The sequence below is a fragment of the Antechinus flavipes genome, chromosome 5, assembly GCF_016432865.1.
Source record: "Antechinus flavipes isolate AdamAnt ecotype Samford, QLD, Australia chromosome 5, AdamAnt_v2, whole genome shotgun sequence".
NCBI classification, from domain to species: Eukaryota; Metazoa; Chordata; class Mammalia; order Dasyuromorphia; family Dasyuridae; genus Antechinus; species Antechinus flavipes.
In genome coordinates, this window is record NC_067402.1 from 270,448,783 (window position 1) to 270,470,705 (window position 21,923).

The 21,923-nt window shown below is 37.0% G+C and overlaps 1 protein-coding gene across 2 annotated transcripts in view; it reads left to right on the forward strand.

Annotated features, from left to right (window-relative positions):
* Positions 1-225: 225 nt before the first annotated feature.
* Positions 226-21,923, forward strand: part of NEDD1 (NEDD1 gamma-tubulin ring complex targeting factor) — a 66,306-nt gene continuing 44,608 nt past the window's right edge. Inside the window, exons 1-5 of one of the 2 annotated variants that reach the window (XM_052001301.1) lie at positions 226-346; positions 5,013-5,156; positions 9,496-9,590; positions 16,174-16,290; positions 17,889-18,029. In XM_052001301.1, the coding sequence (XP_051857261.1) occupies positions 5,021-5,156; positions 9,496-9,590; positions 16,174-16,290; positions 17,889-18,029 (489 nt within the window). In that variant the 5' untranslated portion in view covers positions 226-346; positions 5,013-5,020. The remainder of the gene's footprint in view (positions 347-5,012; positions 5,157-9,495; positions 9,591-16,173; positions 16,291-17,888; positions 18,030-21,923) is intronic. The other variant, XM_052001300.1, reaches the window with a different exon arrangement.

Below are 21,923 nucleotides of genomic sequence, written 5' to 3' on the forward strand. Positions count from 1 at the left end.
CTCGTTATACAGATGGGGACACTGAGACCCAGGTGGGACAAGTGACCGGGTTAGGTCACCTGGGGAGACCCGCGCCCTCGGAAAATACGTCCGCCCTGCAGCGCCTGTGACTGACCAGCCAGCCCCGCTACTACGCCAACGCCGCGCGCGCGCCGCCACGCCCCAGCCCGGAGCGCGCACGCGCCACTTCGGAACCGAGGCCGCGGGCTCGAGAGGGAGGCGGGACTTCCGATCCCTGAAGTTTTTAATCGGTTCGCGCGGGAGCCGGAAGTCGCGCTCTGGAGCGGGGTCCTGGACTGCGGACTCCGTCGCCGGCTTCCTAATTCTCAGCCCCGGCGACGGAAAGGTGAGGCCCGGGCAGGGACGTGGGCTCTTGCCCGCCGGCTCGCCCATCCCGTGACTCTCTCCTCCCCTGTCCGGGCTGCTGAGGTTCCGGGGCTTGGACGTCCCGGCGCGGGGCTGGGGGCGGTGCAGCCTCTTTCCTGCCGGGCGCAGCCGCGTTCTCGTCCCCGAGTGCCCTCTCTCCTCCCCCCGCGGTAGTGCGTGTGGGGGCGGGGAGGGTCAGAGCGGGTCCTGCCGGCAGCTTCCCCCTAACCTTCTGTGATGTACTCCTGAAGCCTCGAAAGCTGAAACTACCTGGTCTCGAAGTGCCCCGAGGGACTGTGCCAAGTGTGGGAAAATAAAAGCGCCTCCTTGGTGGCTTAGGGGCCAGCCCAGTGTCGAGATAGAGGGGGTCTAGAGGAGTCTCCGAGGGCTGGGCCAGTGACCACTCTCCCTCCTGTCTCGGCCAGCGTGGGACTCTTTAGAGCTGGGAGGGACCATTTATTGACCACCCACTCCGTGTGGGGTGAAGCACTGGGGATAATCGTAAAAATTAACATTAAGTGCCAACTATGTGCCCAGCACTGGACTAAGCAAAGAGGATGATAATAATAAAACTAACACTGTGCCGGGCACTGGGCCAAGCAGTGCAAATAAAAATGGTAGGAAGCATTTATTAATAACCCTACTATGTGCCGGGCACTGGGCTAGCATAGATAGCATTTATTAATAGCTTACTATGTGCATGACATTGGGCTGAGTGCTAGAAATAATATGTAGCATTTATTGATAACCTACTATGTGCCGGGCATTGGGCCAGTGCCAGAAATAATGATGCATAGCATTTACTGATAACCTACTATGTGCTGGGCATTGGGCCAGTGCCAGAAATAATGATGCATAGCATTTATTGATAACCTACTATGTGCCGGGCATTGGGCCAGTGCCAGAAATAATGATGCATAGCATTTATTGATAACCTACTATGTGCCAGGCATTGGGCCAGTGCCAGAAATAATGATGCATAGCATTTATTGATAACCTACTATGTGCCGGGCATTGGGCCAGTGCCAGAAATAATGATGCATAGCATTTATTAATAACCCTACTATGTGCCGGGCACTGGGCTAGCATAGATAGCATTTATTAATAGCTTACTATGTGCATGACATTGGGCTGAGTGCTAGAAATAATATGTAGCATTTATTGATAACCTACTATGTGCCGGGCATTGGGCCAGTGCCAGAAATAATGATGCATAGCATTTACTGATAACCTACTATGTGCTGGCATTGGGCCAGTGCCAGAAATAATGATGCATAGCATTTATTGATAACCTACTATGTGCCGGGCATTGGGCCAGTGCCAGAAATAATGATGCATAGCATTTATTGATAACCTACTATGTGCCAGGCATTGGCCAGTGCCAGAAATAATGATGCATAGCATTTATTGATAACCTACTATGTGCCGGGCATTGGGCCAGTGCCAGAAATAATGATGCATAGCATTTATTAATAACCCTACTATGTGCCGGGCACTGGGCTAGCATAGATAGCATTTATTAATAGCTTACTATGTGCATGACATTGGGCTGAGTGCTAGAAATAATATGTAGCATTTATTGATAACCTACTATGTGCCGGGCATTGGGCCAGTGCCAGAAATAATGATGCATAGCATTTATTGATAACCTACTATGTGCCGGCATTGGGCCAGTGCCAGAAATAATGATGCATAGCATTTATTGATAACCTACTATGTGCCGGGCATTGGCCAGTGCCAGAAATAATGATGCATAGCATTTATTGATAACCTACTATGTGCCGGGCATTGGGCCAGTGCCAGAAATAATGATGCATAGCATTTATTGATAACCTACTATGTGCCGGGCATTGGGCCAGTGCCAGAAATAATGATGCATAGCATTTATTAATAGCTTATTATGTGTAAGGTACTGGGCCCAGTGCTAGAAATAATGATAGGTAGTATTAATGACCTATCATGTGTGGGGAAATAATAATGGTAGGTAGCATTTATTAATAGCCTACTATGTGCCAAGCACAGGCTAAGTCCTGAGGATGGTAATGATGGGTAACATTTATTGAGCACCTACTATGTGCCAGGTACTGTACTGAGTGCCCGGCTGCAGATTAAGACCCAAGACAGTTCCTGTTCACAAGAAGCCCACAATCTAATGAGTGAACAGCTCTGTCCAGACAAATGTAGACTGGTTAGGCTTTAGGTCCTCCCAGAGGGAAGGTACCAGTATTAAGGGGGAGGGGATTAGGAAAGGCTTCCTGTAGAAAGTGGGAACTAGAAGGGGGCCAGGGAAGATGAGAAGGGAGAAGTTCTAGACATGGGTCTTCCTCATCTGACAGATGAGATTTAACTTGGACCTTGGAAGTGAAATGATTTGCCAGATTCATAGGTTCAGAGATCTAGAACCTGGTCTAGTCCAGTCCCCTCATTCTATAAATGAGGGAAGTTCCAGAGAGGTTAATGGGTTCCTAAGGCTGAACAGGGAATAATTGTCAAAGGCTGGATTCTAACTTGGGTCTTCCTGACTCCAAGCCCAGTGCTACCTCTCTGGACCCTAGTTTCCTCATTTTTAAAATGAGAGGATTGTGCTTGAGGGTCTCTAAGGTCCCACACCACTCCAGATCTTAATCCTATGATTTGCTCTGTAGGAGCTCTCTACATCTCCTTGCTAGCACCTTACAGAACAGGTTACTTCTTTAGAGAGTTACTTGGGGGGCATTGAAAGGCTCATTGGTGTATCCCTAGTCTTACAGCCAATAAGCGAGCTCAGAGGCAGGTAGGTCTTCCCATATCATAGGCTGCCTCTTTATGACTGACTACTCAGCACTTCCTCTGCAGGAAATTGGATTTTGAATATTTCAGAAAGGTGTTTTCATTGTCTGGGTGGGTACTTCCCTGAGGAAGAGTCATCTGGTAGAAGGGAAGTTCCTTTAGGACTGGGATGATTTTGTCTCCATATTCTCTGGTGCCCAGCACATGAGAGACACTGGGGGCTTTCTTATTCAAATTTGCATATTTGCTTTGTATAACTTAATGATCTTCAGAAATAGGGCATCAAAGGATGCCTTTTGCACTTGGTGGAACTCACCCAGCTCTTGTGCTTCATAGCAGCAACCTTCATATGACTCCTTTTCACAAACTTCCATTCGCTGCCTCCCTGTCTTACTAGTGGTGGTTAGTCGCCAAGCTTTTACAGCCCTGATGCCACTTGTAAGAAGTCCTTTCCAGCATCCTTCCCCTTTCCCCATTTTTTCTCTCTCAAAATTACTTTGTAAAACTTTGTTTTGTATTTGTAATATTTTATTTCTGTGTCATTCAGTGATGTGCTGGTAAATGTTTAACAAGCTTTCCCTCTTTGATGTACTTGTAACAATCTTTAAAATTTAATCTGCATTACTGTTTTCACTGTCACTTAAGTCCAGACAATTAATGAAACATTATGAAACAAATGAAAATAAATTCAACGCTATTTGTTAATTTTCAATGTGCAGATGTTCACAATGAAAATTTAACAACGGCTAGCTGGTTTGAGCTGGCTCCAGTTCACCCCTGATATCATCCCTACTCCAGTAAAAGTTAACTCCTTAAGGAAAAGATTTGTTTCATCTTTGTTTTTATTTCCCCTTGGTGTTTGCAATTCCTTTCAAAGAATGGACATTTGAGAAGTCTTTATTGAATTAAAGAACTCAGGATTGCTTCTAAACGGGGAAGCAACCCCTGTTTACTGGAGGTGACCCCCAACAGATGTTCAATTCAGTAATTCTTAACATGTATCAGGAACTGTGCTAAAAGGATGTGCTCTTTGTCCTCAGGGAGACCTGGTATCACGGGTGTCAGAGATATAAGAAACCTTAGAAATAATTTAGTCCATTTTAGAAATTAAGAAGCAAGTACAGAGAATAGATGTTGACAAGATCATGCAAGTAACAACCTTTACATTAGGCTGTTCCTGGTGGAATGTGCTTCAGAAGCCTATGTTTGATTCACAGATAGAGGTGGGCTAACTACCATGATTTTAGAGGTGATTCCTACTTAGTTACAGGTTTACTTTGACTTTCACTTGGGGAAAGGCTTTTTATGTACAAAGAGAAAATGTATCAGTCCTGGACTTCAAGAAGCTCACACTGTATAGGACATAGCCTCTGAGGTCCACTTTTAGTATTGAATCCCAGGTCTGAGACATATAAAGTGTGTATGGTAAAGAATAGTAAAGTTATTTTGTGTGAGTTCATTAGAGGCTCACTGAGATGGCAGTGTAGTGTAGTGGAAAGAGCACTGGCCTTGAGTCAGATGATGGCCTGAGCTCTAAACCCTAAGATATGTTCCTTCTGTGCTTTCTCTGTGTCACTGAGTAATTACCTTTCAGACCTTCAATTTCATGACATTAGGATATATAATTCTCATTGCTTTTTAAAGACTCAGATAAGATAATGTATGTGATAGCACTCAGCAAATTGTAAAACTCTTAAGTAAATGTTAAGCTGTATAATAATGATATGGATTCCTGGTATTCTGCTATATTCCATGTGATTGAGATTTTGGGATAATGAGATCCGATTGTTATTCTTTTATGGAGGGGAAACAGTTATTTGGTTCACATCAACTTCATTTCAGTATGCTTTTTTGTACATTGTTTCACATTTTTGTAGGTGCAGTCATGCAAGAAAGCATCAGATTTGCCTCATCGGGGGATGATATTAAAATATGGGAGTCATCCTCTATGACTGTGGTGGAGCAGTTCAATCCTCATTCATCATCACTTGGAATCAGCTCTTTGTGTTGGAGTAGCAATAGTATCCTTTACTTCATAAGAACATTGTATATTTGAGGGTTTTTTTTTTTTTCAGAAGTAAAATAATTCAAAATATAATCAGATATTTGTTAAAACAATTCATCTATTCTGAGGGAATGGAGAGGAGGGTTGAGGATAAATGAGATCAGCTTAAAGCACTAAGGATAGGTTAGCCTAGAGAAGAGAATTTAAAATATGGTTCCTTAATCTTTTACATGTGTCATGATTCCCTTTAGCAAGTGAAGGCTTCCTTGGAATAATACTTGTTGTTTCCATTCACAATTAAAAGAGATGTTTTCCTTCAGTTAGAGGTTAGTGAAAATAAAGATGTAATTTCCCCCCATTTAAGCCTCTTATTTAGAAGGAGAATATGGTAGTTCTCTATATATTTGAAGGGTCCTACTGTGGAAGAGGTTAGTCTCACCCTGCTTGACACTGGAAGGGATAAGGGACCAATGGACATAAGTTTTATGAAGGCAAGTTTTGATTTACATTAAAGAAGAACTATAGATAGAACTGCCTCCCAAAAATACTTGAAAAGGATTTTGGAAAGGAGAATTATACATTTAACTAGATGATCTCAAACCCCTTGAAACTGAGATTTTTCTGTCTGGAAATTGGCAGCATTTTAAACAAAATAATGAAGACATATAAAGATTTGACTCTAGAAGAGGTGGAAAGTTGTCTAATTGTTTCATCCAATTGCTCTGTTTAGAACTTTTCCTTTCTTTTCTGTTTTGACTGGAGGTAAGTTATGTCTCTCTTAAACTGGTACAAAGTTGCAGTCTAAACTAGTCTGTTAGGATTCTAAATTCACATGATTATCTCCTTTGTCTTAGGAGAAATAATTAGAATCAGAATATGAGAATGTTTAGCAATAGAAGGAGCTAAAGATCATTATGTTCTAATTCCTTTATTTTTCTTTGAAGTTTTATTGATAACTTCTTTTTTCTTAAATCTCCTTCATTTCTGAATATATTTTTCTCTATCAAGATAGTCATCCCTTTTAATAATGAATTTAAAAAGAAAAAAAGAAAAATTAAACTTAACACATCACCAAAGTTAACAGCATATATCATGTTACATATCCATAGTCCTCTACCATTGCAAAACAGAGAGAAAGGTATATATGTATGTTTGTGTTTGTGTGTGTATGCACATGTGCATTTCATTTTTTTCCTCTATAACTAAGTTCGATCATTTAAGTCACATAACATTCTGGGTTTGCTTTTTTTTTTTTTTTGTCCTTTCCAATTTATACTATTGCAATCTTTTTTTGGTTCTGCTGACTTCACTCTGCATTATTAGTCCATATAATCCTTCCCATGCATCACTGAAATCTTCATATTCACTTTTTCTTGTGGTACAATATCACATTTCTTTTTATCCATGAGTCACAGTTTGGTTAGCCATTCCCCAGTTTGTAAGACTTCATTTTACAGATGAGCAAAGTGAGATTCAGAAAAGACTTAGTATAGGGATTAGATTGGAAACTCTGTTTGTTTCCTAATTGAGTATACTTTCTGCTATAGCACTTTTATGTATGGAAAGGTAAAAGGGAGAAAATAGATAAAAGGAAAAAGGGGGCTTTTTGAATAAATGATTTCATTCCTTTCTTTGTTTAATTATGACAACAAGGAATTTGAAAATGCAATTTCTCATGGAGAAGCTGAAATTCAACAGTTGGTTTTCCTATAGCAAAATTCCATTATCAAAAGTATATTAAAATGTTTAAGGTACTTATGCCAAGCTTTATAAAATCCTTTTGGTATCTTTTAACTTTAATATCTTTGATCATAAGGATAATGGAAGTAACCTGTTATTTCCTACATCATGAATTTTGCTTGGATTTCAATTTTCTTAGCCGTCAGACACTATGTATCTTCTTGTCTACTGTACCCATTTGTTATTTGTCCTGAAGGTTGAAATAAGAATACATTATTTAGTTTTCTGTGACATAGTTATCCTAACCTTTAATATACTTTTTAAAATACTGCTACAAGCAGTTTCTGTTATAGATAACCTGAGTTTTTAAATATTAAAAAAAAAAATTCCTAGGACTTTCTCAAGATACTATGTTAAAGAAATAGAATCTTAACTATAATATTGGATTAAGATATTACTTCAGTAACAATTATTGGATTAAGAAAATTTTATTCATTTTATGAGCCTTTTGAACTCTTTTTCATCTTCCAGTTAATACTAGTATTTTCATGATTCCAAGAATTTCTAAGCATTGGTTATTAGTTTGTTAAACTAATTTTCTAAGAAATCCAAGTTAAACCCCCCCCCCAAAAAAAAAAAAATCCATACTACAGTGTTTCTACATATAGTGCCAAAAGATCTCAAATATAAAATAAATTCATTATTCTGTGAACATATGCTAGACTGATGTTGCCAGGTGGGTTAGAAATTATTTTTCTTGTTAATTGGACCATAAATTTGGAACTGAATGGTACTTTAGAAACCAATGGTTTAAGCTCATTGTTTTCTAGATGAAATGAAGACCAGTTAAATGGCTTGTCAACACAATTAATGCCCGAGATTCCTATCTAAAGCTTTGTCATTCCAATCATAATGTTTTTATTGACTTATGAAAATAAGAAAGGGATTTATATATATATATATATGTATGTGTGTGCAGAGATGTACATATACTTGTACATACACATATATGTATACATGCATATGTCTTTATATACATGCAGTTAATCCTTTTCCTTATGGGAAAGTTTGGGATAAAAAAAGAAATAGAAAGTAAGAAGAGGAAAATTTTTCCAGTAATTTAATATTTAGCCCCAAATGAAAATACTATCCATTCATTTAAGAAGGAATATTTTTTTTTTTAGTCTAACTAACTGCATAAATAAATCGCAAAGCAATGGCAGAATCTTAATTATTTTGTACACATTATTATGTGAAAGAATACACATAATCTCCCAGCAATATAACTGAATTTCTAGAGTACAAAAAAAAAAAATCCTTTTCTCCCTCTTAATTTTATTTAGACATAGTCTTTGAATGTTCCCAAAAAAGGAAAAAAAAAAAGTGTTTCTAAGCTTATGAGACTTTCATTTATTGCTTGCAAGCAAAATAAAATTCTCATTTTTCTTTATAGTTTATATCTTATAATTTTTGTTACTTGTGATTTTAAAAATGCTTAACCAAATTGTTTTTTGTGTTTATTCATTTCTTATTCCATTTTGGTAAGAAAGATTTAGTAGGATGGCACAATGCATAGAGAGAGCAACCAGCGTGAAGACCTGAATTCAAATCCTGTCTCAGACACTTACTAGCTATGTGACCCTAGGCAAGTCATTTAATCCCCTATTGCCTTCTGCTGCTGCCCTTCCCACTCAAAAAACGAAGAAAGATGTAGTGATTCTTTCTCATCTTAAAATTAAGTTGTTTTAATGTTTACGGTGATTAGCATCTTTTCTGTATTCTCTACCAGGTTATTTAGTCTCAGTTCTTAGAAGAGAACTCAGAAATGGTTTAAATTTATTTTATCTTTCTGATGGGGGAAAATAGGACAATATAGTTTAGAATGCTTTATTCTGTTTATTGTCATGTGACAATCAATATACATTTATTAACTGCTTGCTATGTGCCCAGGCACTGTGCTAAATGCTGGAATGTAATACGAAAAAAGGCAAAAGATAGCCCCTGCCCTCAAGGAGCTTACAGTCTATTGGGGAAGACAACTTGCAAACAAATGTATATAAAGCAGGCAATATATAGAGTCAATAGGGAATAATTAGTAGAGAGAAGGCCCTGGAAGTAAGAGGGGTTGGGGAAGGCTTCCTGTAGAAGCTGGAGTTTTAGTTGGGATTTAAAGGAAGCCAGGGAAGTCAGTAGCCAGAGTGGAATAGGGAAAGTCTTCCAGATCTAGAAGGGACAGCCAGAGAGAATATCCAGAGGTGGAATTTTTTGTTTATGGGACAGCCAAGGGGATTAGAATTTGTTTTGAGCCCAAATTCAAAGATGAGATGTATTGTTAATATTAGTTGTTATGTCTTTTGAGTTTATTGTGATATTTTAGAGAGAAAATTTGAAATGCTGACTTGCCTTTAAAAAAAAAGGGAGGGGGAGGTGTCAGAGAAGTTGATTTATAAATGCTTTCAAGTGCTAGTAAAACCAGAAATGATAATGTTTACTAGAACAACTTTAAAAAGCACCAGCCTACTGGTTCTTAAGATATTTCTTTTAACATTCTTCCAAATTTAATTTTAAAAAGCTCTTTCTCTTTCCAGATTTTGGTTCTGCTCTAAAAGTATTTTAGAAATGAACTTTGAGTAGAATTTCATGTATTGTTCAATATTCCATAACTGTTCATTTAGATAATTTTTTGGTGACTGCATCTGCCAGTGGTGATAAAATAGTCATTTCCAGTTGCAAATGTAAACCAGTTCCACTATTAGAACTGGCAGAAGGGGTAAGTATTCCTGACTTTTATTCTTTGGTTTTTCCTTTGCTTTATTTCCTTATGGTATATGATATTTGCACTTAATTGCAAAGATTGTTTATCAAGTAGTTTATTATTCATTAGGAACAATGAATATACTACAATGTAAAACTTCTTAGTTAAAAGAATATTCCATAATAATAAGCTTCCTTTTTTAGCTTCCTATAAGAAGGAAGAATCACTAAAAAAGGTTCAGTGACATATTCTAGAGCTTATATTCCCTTTGTCCAGTCAAGCTGCTTTCTTTCTCCCTCCAGTTGAGAAACACTGAGGCCCTCTGATTTTTTGTACCCAGTGACTGTTTTAGGAGACTGAACATGCTTGGGGTATCTTTTTGGCTCTCAAAAGATCAAGCAGTCCTAACTCTGGAAATTCAGCCTTTCTTTTGGCTCTGGTTCACCTCCAAGAGGCCTTATCTCAATTAATCCTGCTTTTTCTATTTCTACATCACCTTTAATGTAGTGCTAGGAAGATTGGACCTGCCTTTTATGTTCAGTGCAGCTTTGTTAAAAAGAACAATATTCCAAAGGGATTTGTTAGTTGAGGTTTCTTGTTTCTTCCTGATTTTGTTTGGATTATAGAATAGGCTTTTAAGATAATACTGCCTTGCTTAGTTTTATTGTTACTGTTTTTAGAATATTGTTATATCTGTTTTTAAGTCTTTGGAATTACCATAATCTCTAGGCAGTGGAATAAACAGTTTAATACATTTCAGAAGCCTAAATGCCATTCTGTATAACCCAGTTTGGCTTAAAGGTCAGTCAACATTTTTCTGCTGACTTTTGTGGTAAACAATAGGCTAGTTAGACTCATGGATAGAGAAAACATAAATCTGTATTCTTGGCCACCTATGCCAAAAAAGTTGATTGAAGGTGGGAGAAATATCTCTTATAAAAGCAGAGATAACTAGAAGCTGGTAGGTACCTATAAAGTATATCATTACTTTTTTGCAAAGAACTTTTTTGGGGGCCATAATCAGTGAATATGCTTCATTATATGGTATCTCTCTGCCATTTTTGTACCATTGGATCCCCATAATCCATTAATCAACCATTAATTGAGTGCCAGTAAAAGCAAATGTGGCTTGGCATTGGGAAGAAGCTGAACTTGGATTTAGAAAGACTTATGTTTTTACATCCTGACTCTGATACTTAAAAGCTTGATGATCCTGGGCCCAGTCACTTTGATGTCCTTCAGGTATTTTCATAAGGTTGAATACCAACTTAGGAAGCACTTTGCCATCAAGGATATTATGAAGCATGGGAGATGACTGGTATATGGAATAAAATAGAATGAAATACTCCTGAGAGGCACAAATAAGCTCCCATTAGTCCTCTTAGTGAAAAGCTACGTGGCAACAGTGGAATTCTGGACCTTGAGTCAGGAAGACCTAAATTCAAATGTGGCCTCAGACATTTACTAGCTGTGTGAGTGTGAGCAAATCACTTTCTATCTATTTGTTTCATTTTCTTCATCTATAAAATGGGATAATGATCATACCTACTTCCCAATAAAATTACTTGGCAGATAGTAAAGGCTCTATGAATGTTAGCTATCATTGTCATCGTCATTGTCATCACATTATTATTGCCATTATGTTCTACCTTCTTTGTATTTCTTGACCAGCACCATATTTAAGCTCTTATTGCCACTGGGCTAGATTACTGTTGTAGTCTCTTGTTTCAAATGACCCTGGACTTCAATCTGTCCTAAGAAAGTAGACTATCTTACATTCTTAATGGACATCTGATCACATTTCCATTATCTAGAATGGCTTTCCATTGCCTTCTTGATAAAGTTGAAAACACCTGGCCTGTTTCTCTTAGTGAACTCTGTTACAACTAAATATTGGATATTTTATGTTTTCCTGTCTCTTTTAACTCTTGGAAAAGGGCCTGAAATGTCCTTCTCCATTTTTTTGAAATCAGAATTATTCTCCAAAGACACTTTAAAGAACCACTTGTTCTATGAAGCCTTATTTGGTTTATCACAATTGATAATGATTTCCTCTCATTTATATTATAGCCTGGACCCTCTTATGCATATATATTCTCATTTGTATTATTTGTTCATGTAGGTGTAAAAGATACCTCATAGATTATAAATGGCTTGAGGGCAGGGTCTTTATATTTATCTTTCAGCTTTCTTGTTGCCTAGCACAGTGCATAACATTGAGCAGGTGCCAGATAAATATTGGAATGAGAATTCTGAGGCAGATTGTTCATTTATAGCCAGTTAACTCTCCCTTATCCACATGGGCAAATGTTTGAAAACTTTGAATCAATTGAAGCCTTAAACTTATGCAAATATTTAAAGACATTATCTTTTAAAATATAAACTAAACTGAAAATATTAAATATTTTTTACATGTTCTGTTAAATATCATACTTGAAACAACATGTATTTATTTAACCAGCTATCTTATTTTTGCATCAGAAATTATGTTCATTGCTAGAAAAATCTTGGGGGGAGGTACAAGATCCCACTTCTTAAAAATCTAGTAATTGTAATTCTTAATCACATTAATAAAGCCTCACCCGACAAACAATTCTTCTCTGTTCCTTAGGATAAGCTAACTTGTCAAGATGCATCTAGCAGTGTCTATTTTGTACATAAAACTAAAACATCTCTATAGTTAATACCTGGATGTTGGAATAGTTTTAGATGAAAAGAATGGCCTCTGAATGGCCATGTGGAAAAGATGTCTTTTTCATCCCTAGTAGCATCCTGATTAGGGCTTACCTTCAGTAGCCAGGTTCTTAATATAATAGACAAGGAGATTTTCCTTGACCTCTCTGCAACTTTTACCCTTCTCTACCCTTTCTATCTTCCTGTGCATATTCCCTCCTCCCTTTTTAATGCGCCTTTGTTTTCTGATTCTATCTGTTTAATGATTTTTTTTTTTCTGTTCCCTTTGCTGGGACATCATTTGTTGTATGGTCCCTTAGAGTGGGTGTCCCATACAGCCATGTCCCACAGCCTCCTTTCTTTGTAAACTTTCTCTTGCTGCTCACATAGGATTTTACCCAAAGGGCTCAATAATCATCTCTCTGCAAATGGCTCTGAATCCTTTATATCTGGTCCACATCTCTTACCCAACCTCCAATTCCTTATTACTAGTGATTCTTGGATTTTTTCCTCCTAGAAGTCTCACCTGAACCTCAGACTCATTGTCTCCCACAAACATACCTCATAGTTTAATTTGTACTTCACATACTTCACATATACCATGATGATACATAAGCTCCTTCAGGAAGGACAATTTCATTTTTGTCTCTGTGTCCCTGCTGTCTTGTATAATGTCTATCCCATGATAGTGTCTAATCAATGCTTGTTCTTGTGTTTGCTACTCCTTAAACCCATTTCTAAATTTTCCTCCTTCTGATGAAGATACCAGCATTCTTCCAGGTATTTGGGTTTGTAACCTTAAGAATTTTCTTTTTCTTCTTTTATCCCTCTTCTTCCCTTCTTCTCATAAATAATCAGTTGCCATGCCATTGCTTTTACCCCCTCAACATCTCTCATCTCTGACCTTACTTTTACAAACTTTTAAACAGCCACTCTTGAGCAGACTTTCTTCACTTCTTTTCTGAATAATGTAGTGCATCCTAATTAATCTTCTTCCTTTTAATCTCGTCTCTCTCAGGCAGTCCTCCATATTATGGCCAAAACAATCTTTTAAAACATAAGTTTCATGTTACTTGCTTTCTCAAAAGCTTCAGTGACTCAAAATCAAACGTCCCATCTTATTTTTTGAGGTTTTCTACAATCTGACTTCTTGCTACCTTTTCAACCATGTGTTACTCCTTTTACTTTCTCTTCATTATAATCCAAACTGTTTTGCTGTATGCCACCACACTTTGGCCATTCTCCATGACTACATCTCTCTCTTCTGCCTGTCCTATTCTTAACATCCTTCAACTTAGCATCTTAGCTAAGTTTAGCAACATCAGCAGCTTAGTACCATTTCTGCCATGAAACTCTACTGATCTTTCCCTCTTGTCTTTTCCCTCAGTTTCTACTGTTTGCTTTTTCCTAAAATTATCTTGTCCTTCCATGTATATATTCTATTTCTTTAGTAAGTTACTACTAACAGGGACTGTTTTTGTCTTTTTATCTCTGGAACCTCGCACATGTTGTTGAATTGGAATGATAGTAAAATGTATATTTTATGGCTTTATGTACAAGCCTGTATACACACTGACTTATTTCATATACATTTAAACAGGAGCTGACCAACCTATTGAATTTCCTCCGAAGTTAAGCTGTCTGACCTCCAGAAAATCTTATTGTAGTTCTAATTTGCAGAGAATACAGAATCATGACAAAGAAAGAAAATTTATGCCATGAAGATCAAAGTCCTAGTCATGGAAAGTTGGTTAATTGTATTTGTAAAGTAAAAAGAGAGCTTTTCTTGAGCCCATCAAACGAAGAACATCCATGATTAGTTAGTACAGTTTTTGCTTGCTCTAATAGTTCAAGAATTTAACAAGATGAATGCTTTAAGAATCCATAGTTTCGTTGCTGTGGATATTTTTTTACCCCATCTAACATTGTAGCCTTTCCTTAGCAATTTGGATTCAAGAATTACAGAGGCCCCAAACCCCATCACTTTGTAGACAACATTTTGAGTTTCTCTGATCTTAAACTAGATGGGTTCCTGGGCAGCTCCTTTTTCACTTGGCCCCTACTCAGAGGCCTTCTGGTTTAGTGGAGTCTGTTTGTGTTCCTCTGGCACAACAGTTGAGGACCCAGAGCCATTTTTGTTACATGAGGAAGAATTGGAGGAGGGTCTGAGTGGAAGAATAACAGAGTAGTTAATACTTGATGTCTCTGGATCATTTTATAGTTGAGAAAGGGCTTTTGGTATAATTTTTTATTTGAGCCTTGGGAGGCACCTAGTTGTGGATTTTGAACTCGGGTCTTGTGATACCATGGCATGTTCTTTCCATCTTATCTTTTTGCTTCACATAATAAACTGATGAATTGAACCAGGCTAATGACCCTGATGGCAAAAATTATTGATAAAGATCAAATAAGACTTCTGAATGTGAGGCTTCCTGGCCACACATTTCAAAATAGTTCTTCTGCATACCACAATTATTTCCATTTTATATGAGTAGAATTTCTGTGTGCTTTCCTTTATGTTTCCCTTTTGGCATCTATAAAATTCTGCTATTGCATCTAGATTAGAAGATGTTTATCTGAGAATCCTTTAACTGTAAATAACTTGATATTTGAGTATCTCTCTTGTACATTCCAATAGACTATCAAAGATGAACTTTTTGGTGGAAGCCCTTTCCTATCCAATGGAGTGATTTCAGTTAATCTTCAAGGCTTTTTATTCATTTTATAAGATTTCTTATAAAAATCTTCATAGGCTCATCAGGGTTTGATTATTATAGTCAAAGGCACTTAAAAGTATGTTCACAGATATATTGACATTCCATAACCAGGCTTAAGAACTTGTTGGTTTCCTAAAACAAGCAAACAAAGCAACTCATTTCTCTTAAGATGCTGTCCATTGTAGAAATGAATTGTATTCCAAAGGTTCACTAGTAAGTCGGTTGGTTGTAACTCTATTTCCTTTTGGCCCGTTAATGTAAATGATGATCAGGTTCCCAGGCTAACTCACAAAAAACCTTTTGAGATAAGTGTGTAAGAGTCTTGAGCCCTGAGGCCAGCAGAGTGGAATGCTGTGCAATTTTTGTATAGTTTAATAATACGAGAAATTCTGCAGTAGGGAGACCTGACTTTGACACCTCTGGTAGTAAGGCAGAGAGCATGAGAGGATAGGGCAGGGCAGAAAGTGAGTTTAGGAGTTTACCTAAGTCATGGGAAGCTTCTGTTGCTTGAGGGGAGAAAGATTCTGAATATAATAAGCTATAATACCCTGGATTAACAAAAATGATCTATTGACTAAAAAGAGAGTTCCTATTTTTATTATATCATAAGTAAAAGAAACCTCTCTGATGACAAGATTTTAAAAAACATAATATGTTTACCTTGTAATTCAGTGGGAAGCTGTTCCTGGTTCTCTGGCTTGACTCTGGCCTATAGGGCATTGAAATGTCAGAATGGCCTAAGTAGAAGGCATAGATAAAAATAGATAAAAAATCTCTGAGATCTTCTGGATCTTTAATATGTGATACATCTAATGCTCAGTTATCCATTGAAATTATATTTTTGATAGCGTGTCAGTTTGGCAAAACACGCGATGGGCTGTTGAAACCTCCTGTACTGCCCGATGTGTGTTCTTGCTATAAAGTAGAGCCAGGAAAATGGAGTTGGAGCCTAATACATGCTAACTAGTTGAGTAGACAAGTCCTCAGAAGGTCAGAGGTCATTGCTGTATGTGTGATACAGTATATGTTTGGGATCTAATAGCAAAAATCTTGGAGTTGGTGGTCTTGATTTACTGAAAAAATTTCTCCCTTCTCCCCCCAATCAAAAAGAACTTGAAATTGGGTTAATTTACAATGAACATTGTTATTTAATTGCATAGTAGTTTGAATTTATGTGTGTGCTCATTTTGAGTTTTGTTTGTTTGTAGCAAAAGCAGACATGTATAAACTTAAACTCCACATCTATGTATCTGGTAAGCGGAGGCCTTGACAACACTGTTAATATTTGGGATTTAAAATCGAAGAGACTTCATCGATCTCTTAAGGTAAGAAATTATTTTTATCTTAGTTTGTCAACTATAGACTTCTCAGAGAAATCATGGGTTTTTCTCTTTTTGCTTTAGTAACCAAGTTTTGCTTTTTAAGAACTTTTAGCATTTGATCTGAAACTAAGATTTTTCTTAGTTTTGTGAGACTCAGTAAAGAAGTAGATATTAATAAAATTCTCTAGACACAAACCCTCCTGTTCACTTTTCTCATACTGTTTTTTGAAAGTTATTAATTATTGTCACATTTAAGCCTTTTCTTTTGTATGCCTATTTTAACTCTACAATAAAAATTTCTTGTTTTGAATAAAATGAATCATCCCATCATTGCTTATTAAAGCATTATTTGCTGTCACCACCAAGTTAATAAAGAAGAAAAGAAAGAGCCTTTGAATAAATGAGAGAGGGAATAGTAATGCCAGTTGTTGTTGGACCCTTCAAATACCTCATCAGAATTAGAAATTTGACTCAGATCCTCTAAGATATTCTTCTACTGCTGGGTTTTTGTTATTTATTTTTTACATTTAAAAAACAAACACACACTTGGAATGTATTTGTTGTTATTGTTGTTTTTAACTTTCTAAAATTGACTAAAATCTATGTGAATACCAATGGGTAAATTTTTATAGTGGTCATTTTGTCTTGGAAATGAGATAGATAACAATGATGTCATCAAGTCAGTTCACTATAGTTAGGAAAATGAATATTCCAAAAAAAAAGAATGGCTTTCTCTTTAGCTGAGATTGGGATGTCATCAACTTTTTATACACATCATTCTATGATGGAAAGTTAACAAGCTCTTTCTAGAAGTGTGATATAGATTGTTTTTAAATTGGAAGTGATAAAATAAAACCCTGTTTAGATATATACATTTATTGTAGAGAGGGAGAGAGAATGGGAGAGTATTACTTGAATTGAAGAGAAATTAGGATTATATTTTCAATTCTGTTACTTATATGCCCCTTTTTTCCTGCAAGCCATATAACATAAGTAGTGAGCCTTACAAGATGCTCAGAAAACCTTTATGAATTAGATGTGATAGGTTCATGAACCCTAACTTCCTTCATCTTCCTAGCTGCTAGGCCTACTCTTCCCACTCCATTTACTTGTCTGTATACATGTGCCTCAGTAAAACACAAACTCCATGAGGGAAGGGACTGTTTCATTTTCATCTTTGTGTCTACAGCAGTTAGTACTATTCCTAGTATATAATGATTAAAAATGCTTTTTAATTAGTGTTATAGAAAAATGGAGTAATGGCTTTTGTTTTTCATATTAATATTAATCTAGTCCTAGCTGTATGATAGTGAGTTGCTTTTGTATCATGAATAATTTCTGGTGCCAATTTGCTCCCATATCTCTCTAGCTCTGAACTTTTTCTTGAAATGAAGGAAATGTACAACACTCCCCATAATGTATTTTTAACTGTTCCCTTTCTCCCACCCCTGCCTCTGCTTAACCCCCATTCAAAGAAAATTCACTGTTGTATAGATATTCCACTAGCCTTTATATAATTTTTAGATAGGAGGACATGCAAGCAGCAAAAAAATAGACAAATACAAATTCTAGGCATTGTTCTATTTTATTTTATCTTTCAGGATCATAAAGATGAAGTAACTTGTGTAACATTTAATTGGAATGATTGCTACATTGCTTCTGGATCTATAAGTGGTGAAATTATTTTGCACAGCATAACTACCAATTTATCCAGTACTCCTTTTGGTCATGGTAATGGCCAGGTATAGTATGGGCATTGATTACGTTTTTAATTTCATGTAGTATGTGATTGTGTGCTATAAGAAATATAAGTTGATAGAAAAACAAGGGATAGAATTTGCATGAAGTAATGAAGAGTGCAATGAGAAGAACCAAAGAACATTGTAGATAGTAATAGCATTATTTTTTAAGAATAACTTTGTGTGACTGAGTCATTTTGATTATTGTAAACAAACATACAGATTAACTATTGAGTTACTACATGTATGTGTGTGTGTACATACACATAATTGTATAGCCATCTCTAGAGGAGAGCAGGAAAGGGAAGAAAGAATGAGGGGAAAAGTTACCTGATAACTTTATTATAAATTTAAGAGAAATAGCAGGTTCTGCATAATAAATTTGAGTTTTAGATAGTCATTTTTTTTTATTATGTTTTGAAATGCTTGTTTTATTTCTTGAATTCAGAATAAAGTAAGACTGAAAAAATTCTGCACATATTTCAATTTGCTATTACAATAAGAGCATAAACATTATTAAGTTTCTGTTAAAAAAAAAAAAGCTATCAATGAACTCACTAAGAATGACATGCTTTTTCCTATCTCATATATTCAGAAATTCCAAGATATCTTACTTTTCTTTCCAAGTAACAATTAAATGAAAACAAGTTGTGAATTTGTTTTTAGAAAGCACTCCATTAAAATTCTTAAAATATTGAAAAAAATTTTTAATTTCAACTTTGGATAGTACTTTAAATAATGAAATCAAGCCAGAGTTTGTTGATTGAAATGATTTTTTTTTTGAGTTGTTTTAAAACATTTTATATTATTTTAAAAGCTACAGTAGTATTTCATAATTTTCAAATAACTAATCCTATGGATAATCCATATAAATATGTTATTTATTTATTTATTTTGTTTAGTCATTTTTCCATTATGTCTGATCCTATTTGGGGATTTTTTGGTAAAAATACTGGAGTTGTTTGCCATTTTCTTCTCCAGTTCATTTTACAGATGAGGAACCTGAGGCAAACAGGGTGAAGTGACTTGCCCAGGGTCACACAGCTCAGGAAGATGATTTTTCCTGACTTCAGGCCCAGCACTCTCTACACTGAGAACCCAGCTGCCAAAATATGCAGTTACAACTGGGCTATTCTGTGTGAGTATAAGCAGATAAATGTCCTGGGCATCAGCAGCTGGCAAAGGTCCTATATATCCTGTCCCTTGATTTCAAGATTTTATAAAGGATTTCTATGATAATTTAAAAAGCACTTGCTATACTTCATGTGCAGGGAAAGGCAGATATTCATGTTTACTAATGTTTTAATACAGGTTCTTAATAGATAATAAAGATTTGTACTCTTATGTTTCTTTACAAATGACAAGATAACAATTAGCAAAGCTAAATCAGGCTAATGTTGGATTATCAAGCTATTTTTATATAAAAGTTTGTTTCAGTGCTAAACACTTTTTTCAGATAATGTGATTTCTTTTTTTACTTGATAGAGAACCCAGAGTATTAAAAAAAGGATTTCACCAAGTTCTCCATAGAAATTGATTTATGTTTTGTGATGAATGGTGGCTACTGTTCTTTAAATGGTGCTTTGCAACCTTCACATATTGTATTAAAATGTTGTGGGGTTGTTTGTTTTGCACTTAGTTCCTTATGTGGACAGTATGGCATGTGATGTGCACTTAGACTGAACAGCACTATCCTAGTATTGGGAAGGATTCATCTGTCATAGAATCACAAAATGTCAGAAGCCATCTTAGAATCCTAAACCTAGTTAAATCCTAAGGCTAAGAGAAGATAAATGACTGGGCCAAGGCCATGTAATTCTGTTAGATAAGGTAGATTTTTAGTTTCCAGTGATAAGTTTTTTAGCATAGAACATTAGCAATGAAAGGAGAACATTTTTTCCTCCCCTGGTGTCCTCCTGACATGGGGCCTTAAGGCTTGACGTGCTCTAGTGGCTTGAAGGTGATAGGAGCACCTGGAAATTCAGGCATAGGGAAGTCTGAACTCCAAGTCACAGGTCATAGATGGGGACTGAATGGTATGTTTGGCTAGCTTGGAGAGGCAGATTTGCATGGAGGAATGATGGAAACATACAGGGATTTCAGGCTGTGCAGTCTTACATTCCTCCTTTAGAGAGAAATAAGTTTGCACTTTGGATGGTTAAGTTGTGAGGTGCTTGAGATGAGAGTAAGGATTGTCTTCCTATTTCTTTGTGTTCTCAGTGCTTAGCTCAGTGTTTTTCACATAAGGATTTATTAAGTGCTTTTCATTCTCTAGAGGTAGAGAAAATTTTGATCAGAAGAATGATAACTAGGAGTGTAGATATTAAAAAAATAAGCCTGGCACATTGGTGTGGTAGAAGAATCAGAGGCAGCCTTCTAGACCTATTCAGTTAACTTGAGGATATCTAGGGAGATGAGAAGAGACTTCAGCTATTTGCAGTGAAAGGCGGGGAAGCCTATGCAAAGGTATAATGGTAACATTTATTAAGTACTTACTATGTGTTGGGTAATGTGCTCAGTACTAAGGATACAGATGTGAAAAAGAATGCTGGTCTCTCTCAAGAAGCATATAGTCTAACAGGGGAAGAAGACCACATCCAAAGGGAAACTAAAGGTGTGGGCTGGAAAAGGCCTTTCATGGAGGTTTGGGAAGGACCTCCTTGGCTCAGCCCTCTGACCAAAGGGTGCTGTTGAGCGGTGGGTGCTGAGGCCATTTAGTATCCCAGGATGATAAGGTTCCTGGGATTCTGATGGAGAACTCTAAAGGAATGTAGCCATAGGTGGGAGATCAAAGTATATGAAAAAGTTAGTAAGCCAAGTTTGCTGGCATGCAGAGCATGTTATAAGAAGTGAGAGTTCATTAAATATGGAAAGGGAGGTGAGGGCCAAATTGCAAAAGGCCTTGAATGCCACGCTAAGAAGTTTCTGTCTTATTCCAGAGGTAGAAGGGAGCTACTGAAGAATTTCGAGCAGAAAAGTTACCTACTTTGATCTGTCTGAAAGTTGAATTGGCAGCTGTGGGAAGGATGGATTGGAAAGGCGGGAAACTGGAAGTGGGAGGCCCAATTAGAAGCCTGTTATAATAATTCAGAAATGAGAATCTAAAATAAGGGGCTGAGAGTAGAGACAAAGGAACAGACATGCAGGAAATTGTGCCAATTTGATTAGCGTTGGCAACTTATTCAATATGGGGAATGTGTACATTTTGTATTTCGTGTTGTGAGTGTAGGGGACTTAGGTTCTCTCAAGAGAAAAAAAGGAAGTTTGTAGAAAGGTTAAACTTATAGGTGAAGTTATGAATTCTGTTTTGAATTTGTTGACTTAATAGTTCGGCGTCTCATGGGGCAGTGTAGCAGGCAGTGGTTGCCATCTGACTAGGGTTGAGACATATTGGAGGTGAACATGTAAGTTTGGGATCCATTTGCAAAAAGACTCCTTGGTTGTTGATGACATCCCTGAAGGAGAGAATACTAGAGAAGGGAAAGAATAAGAGTTCAAGAAGGCGGCTTGGGGGGGGGGGATACCCTGTTTTAGGACAAAGAATATGATGCTAATCCAGCAGAGGAGATGAGAGGGAATAGTCTGGCATGGATGAGTGGGGAGAACCAAGAAAGCAGCATCTTGGAAGCTATTGGAGGAGAGTGTGCAGCAGGAGGAAACACGTGGTGTGAACAACCACAGAAAGTTCATGTAGGAGATCGAGAAGGTTTGCTATAGAAGTCAAGAAATCATTGATGAACATGAGGAGAGCCATCTCCTGTGAGTCGTGGGGTTTGGGGCAAAGGCATGAGGTGTGAGCAGGAGATGGGAAAGTGGGAATGAGTACAAACTGTTTTTTGTAGGATTTTGGTTGTGAGAGGGAGGACATGATAGAAGGATTGCATGAGGGGGCAGCAA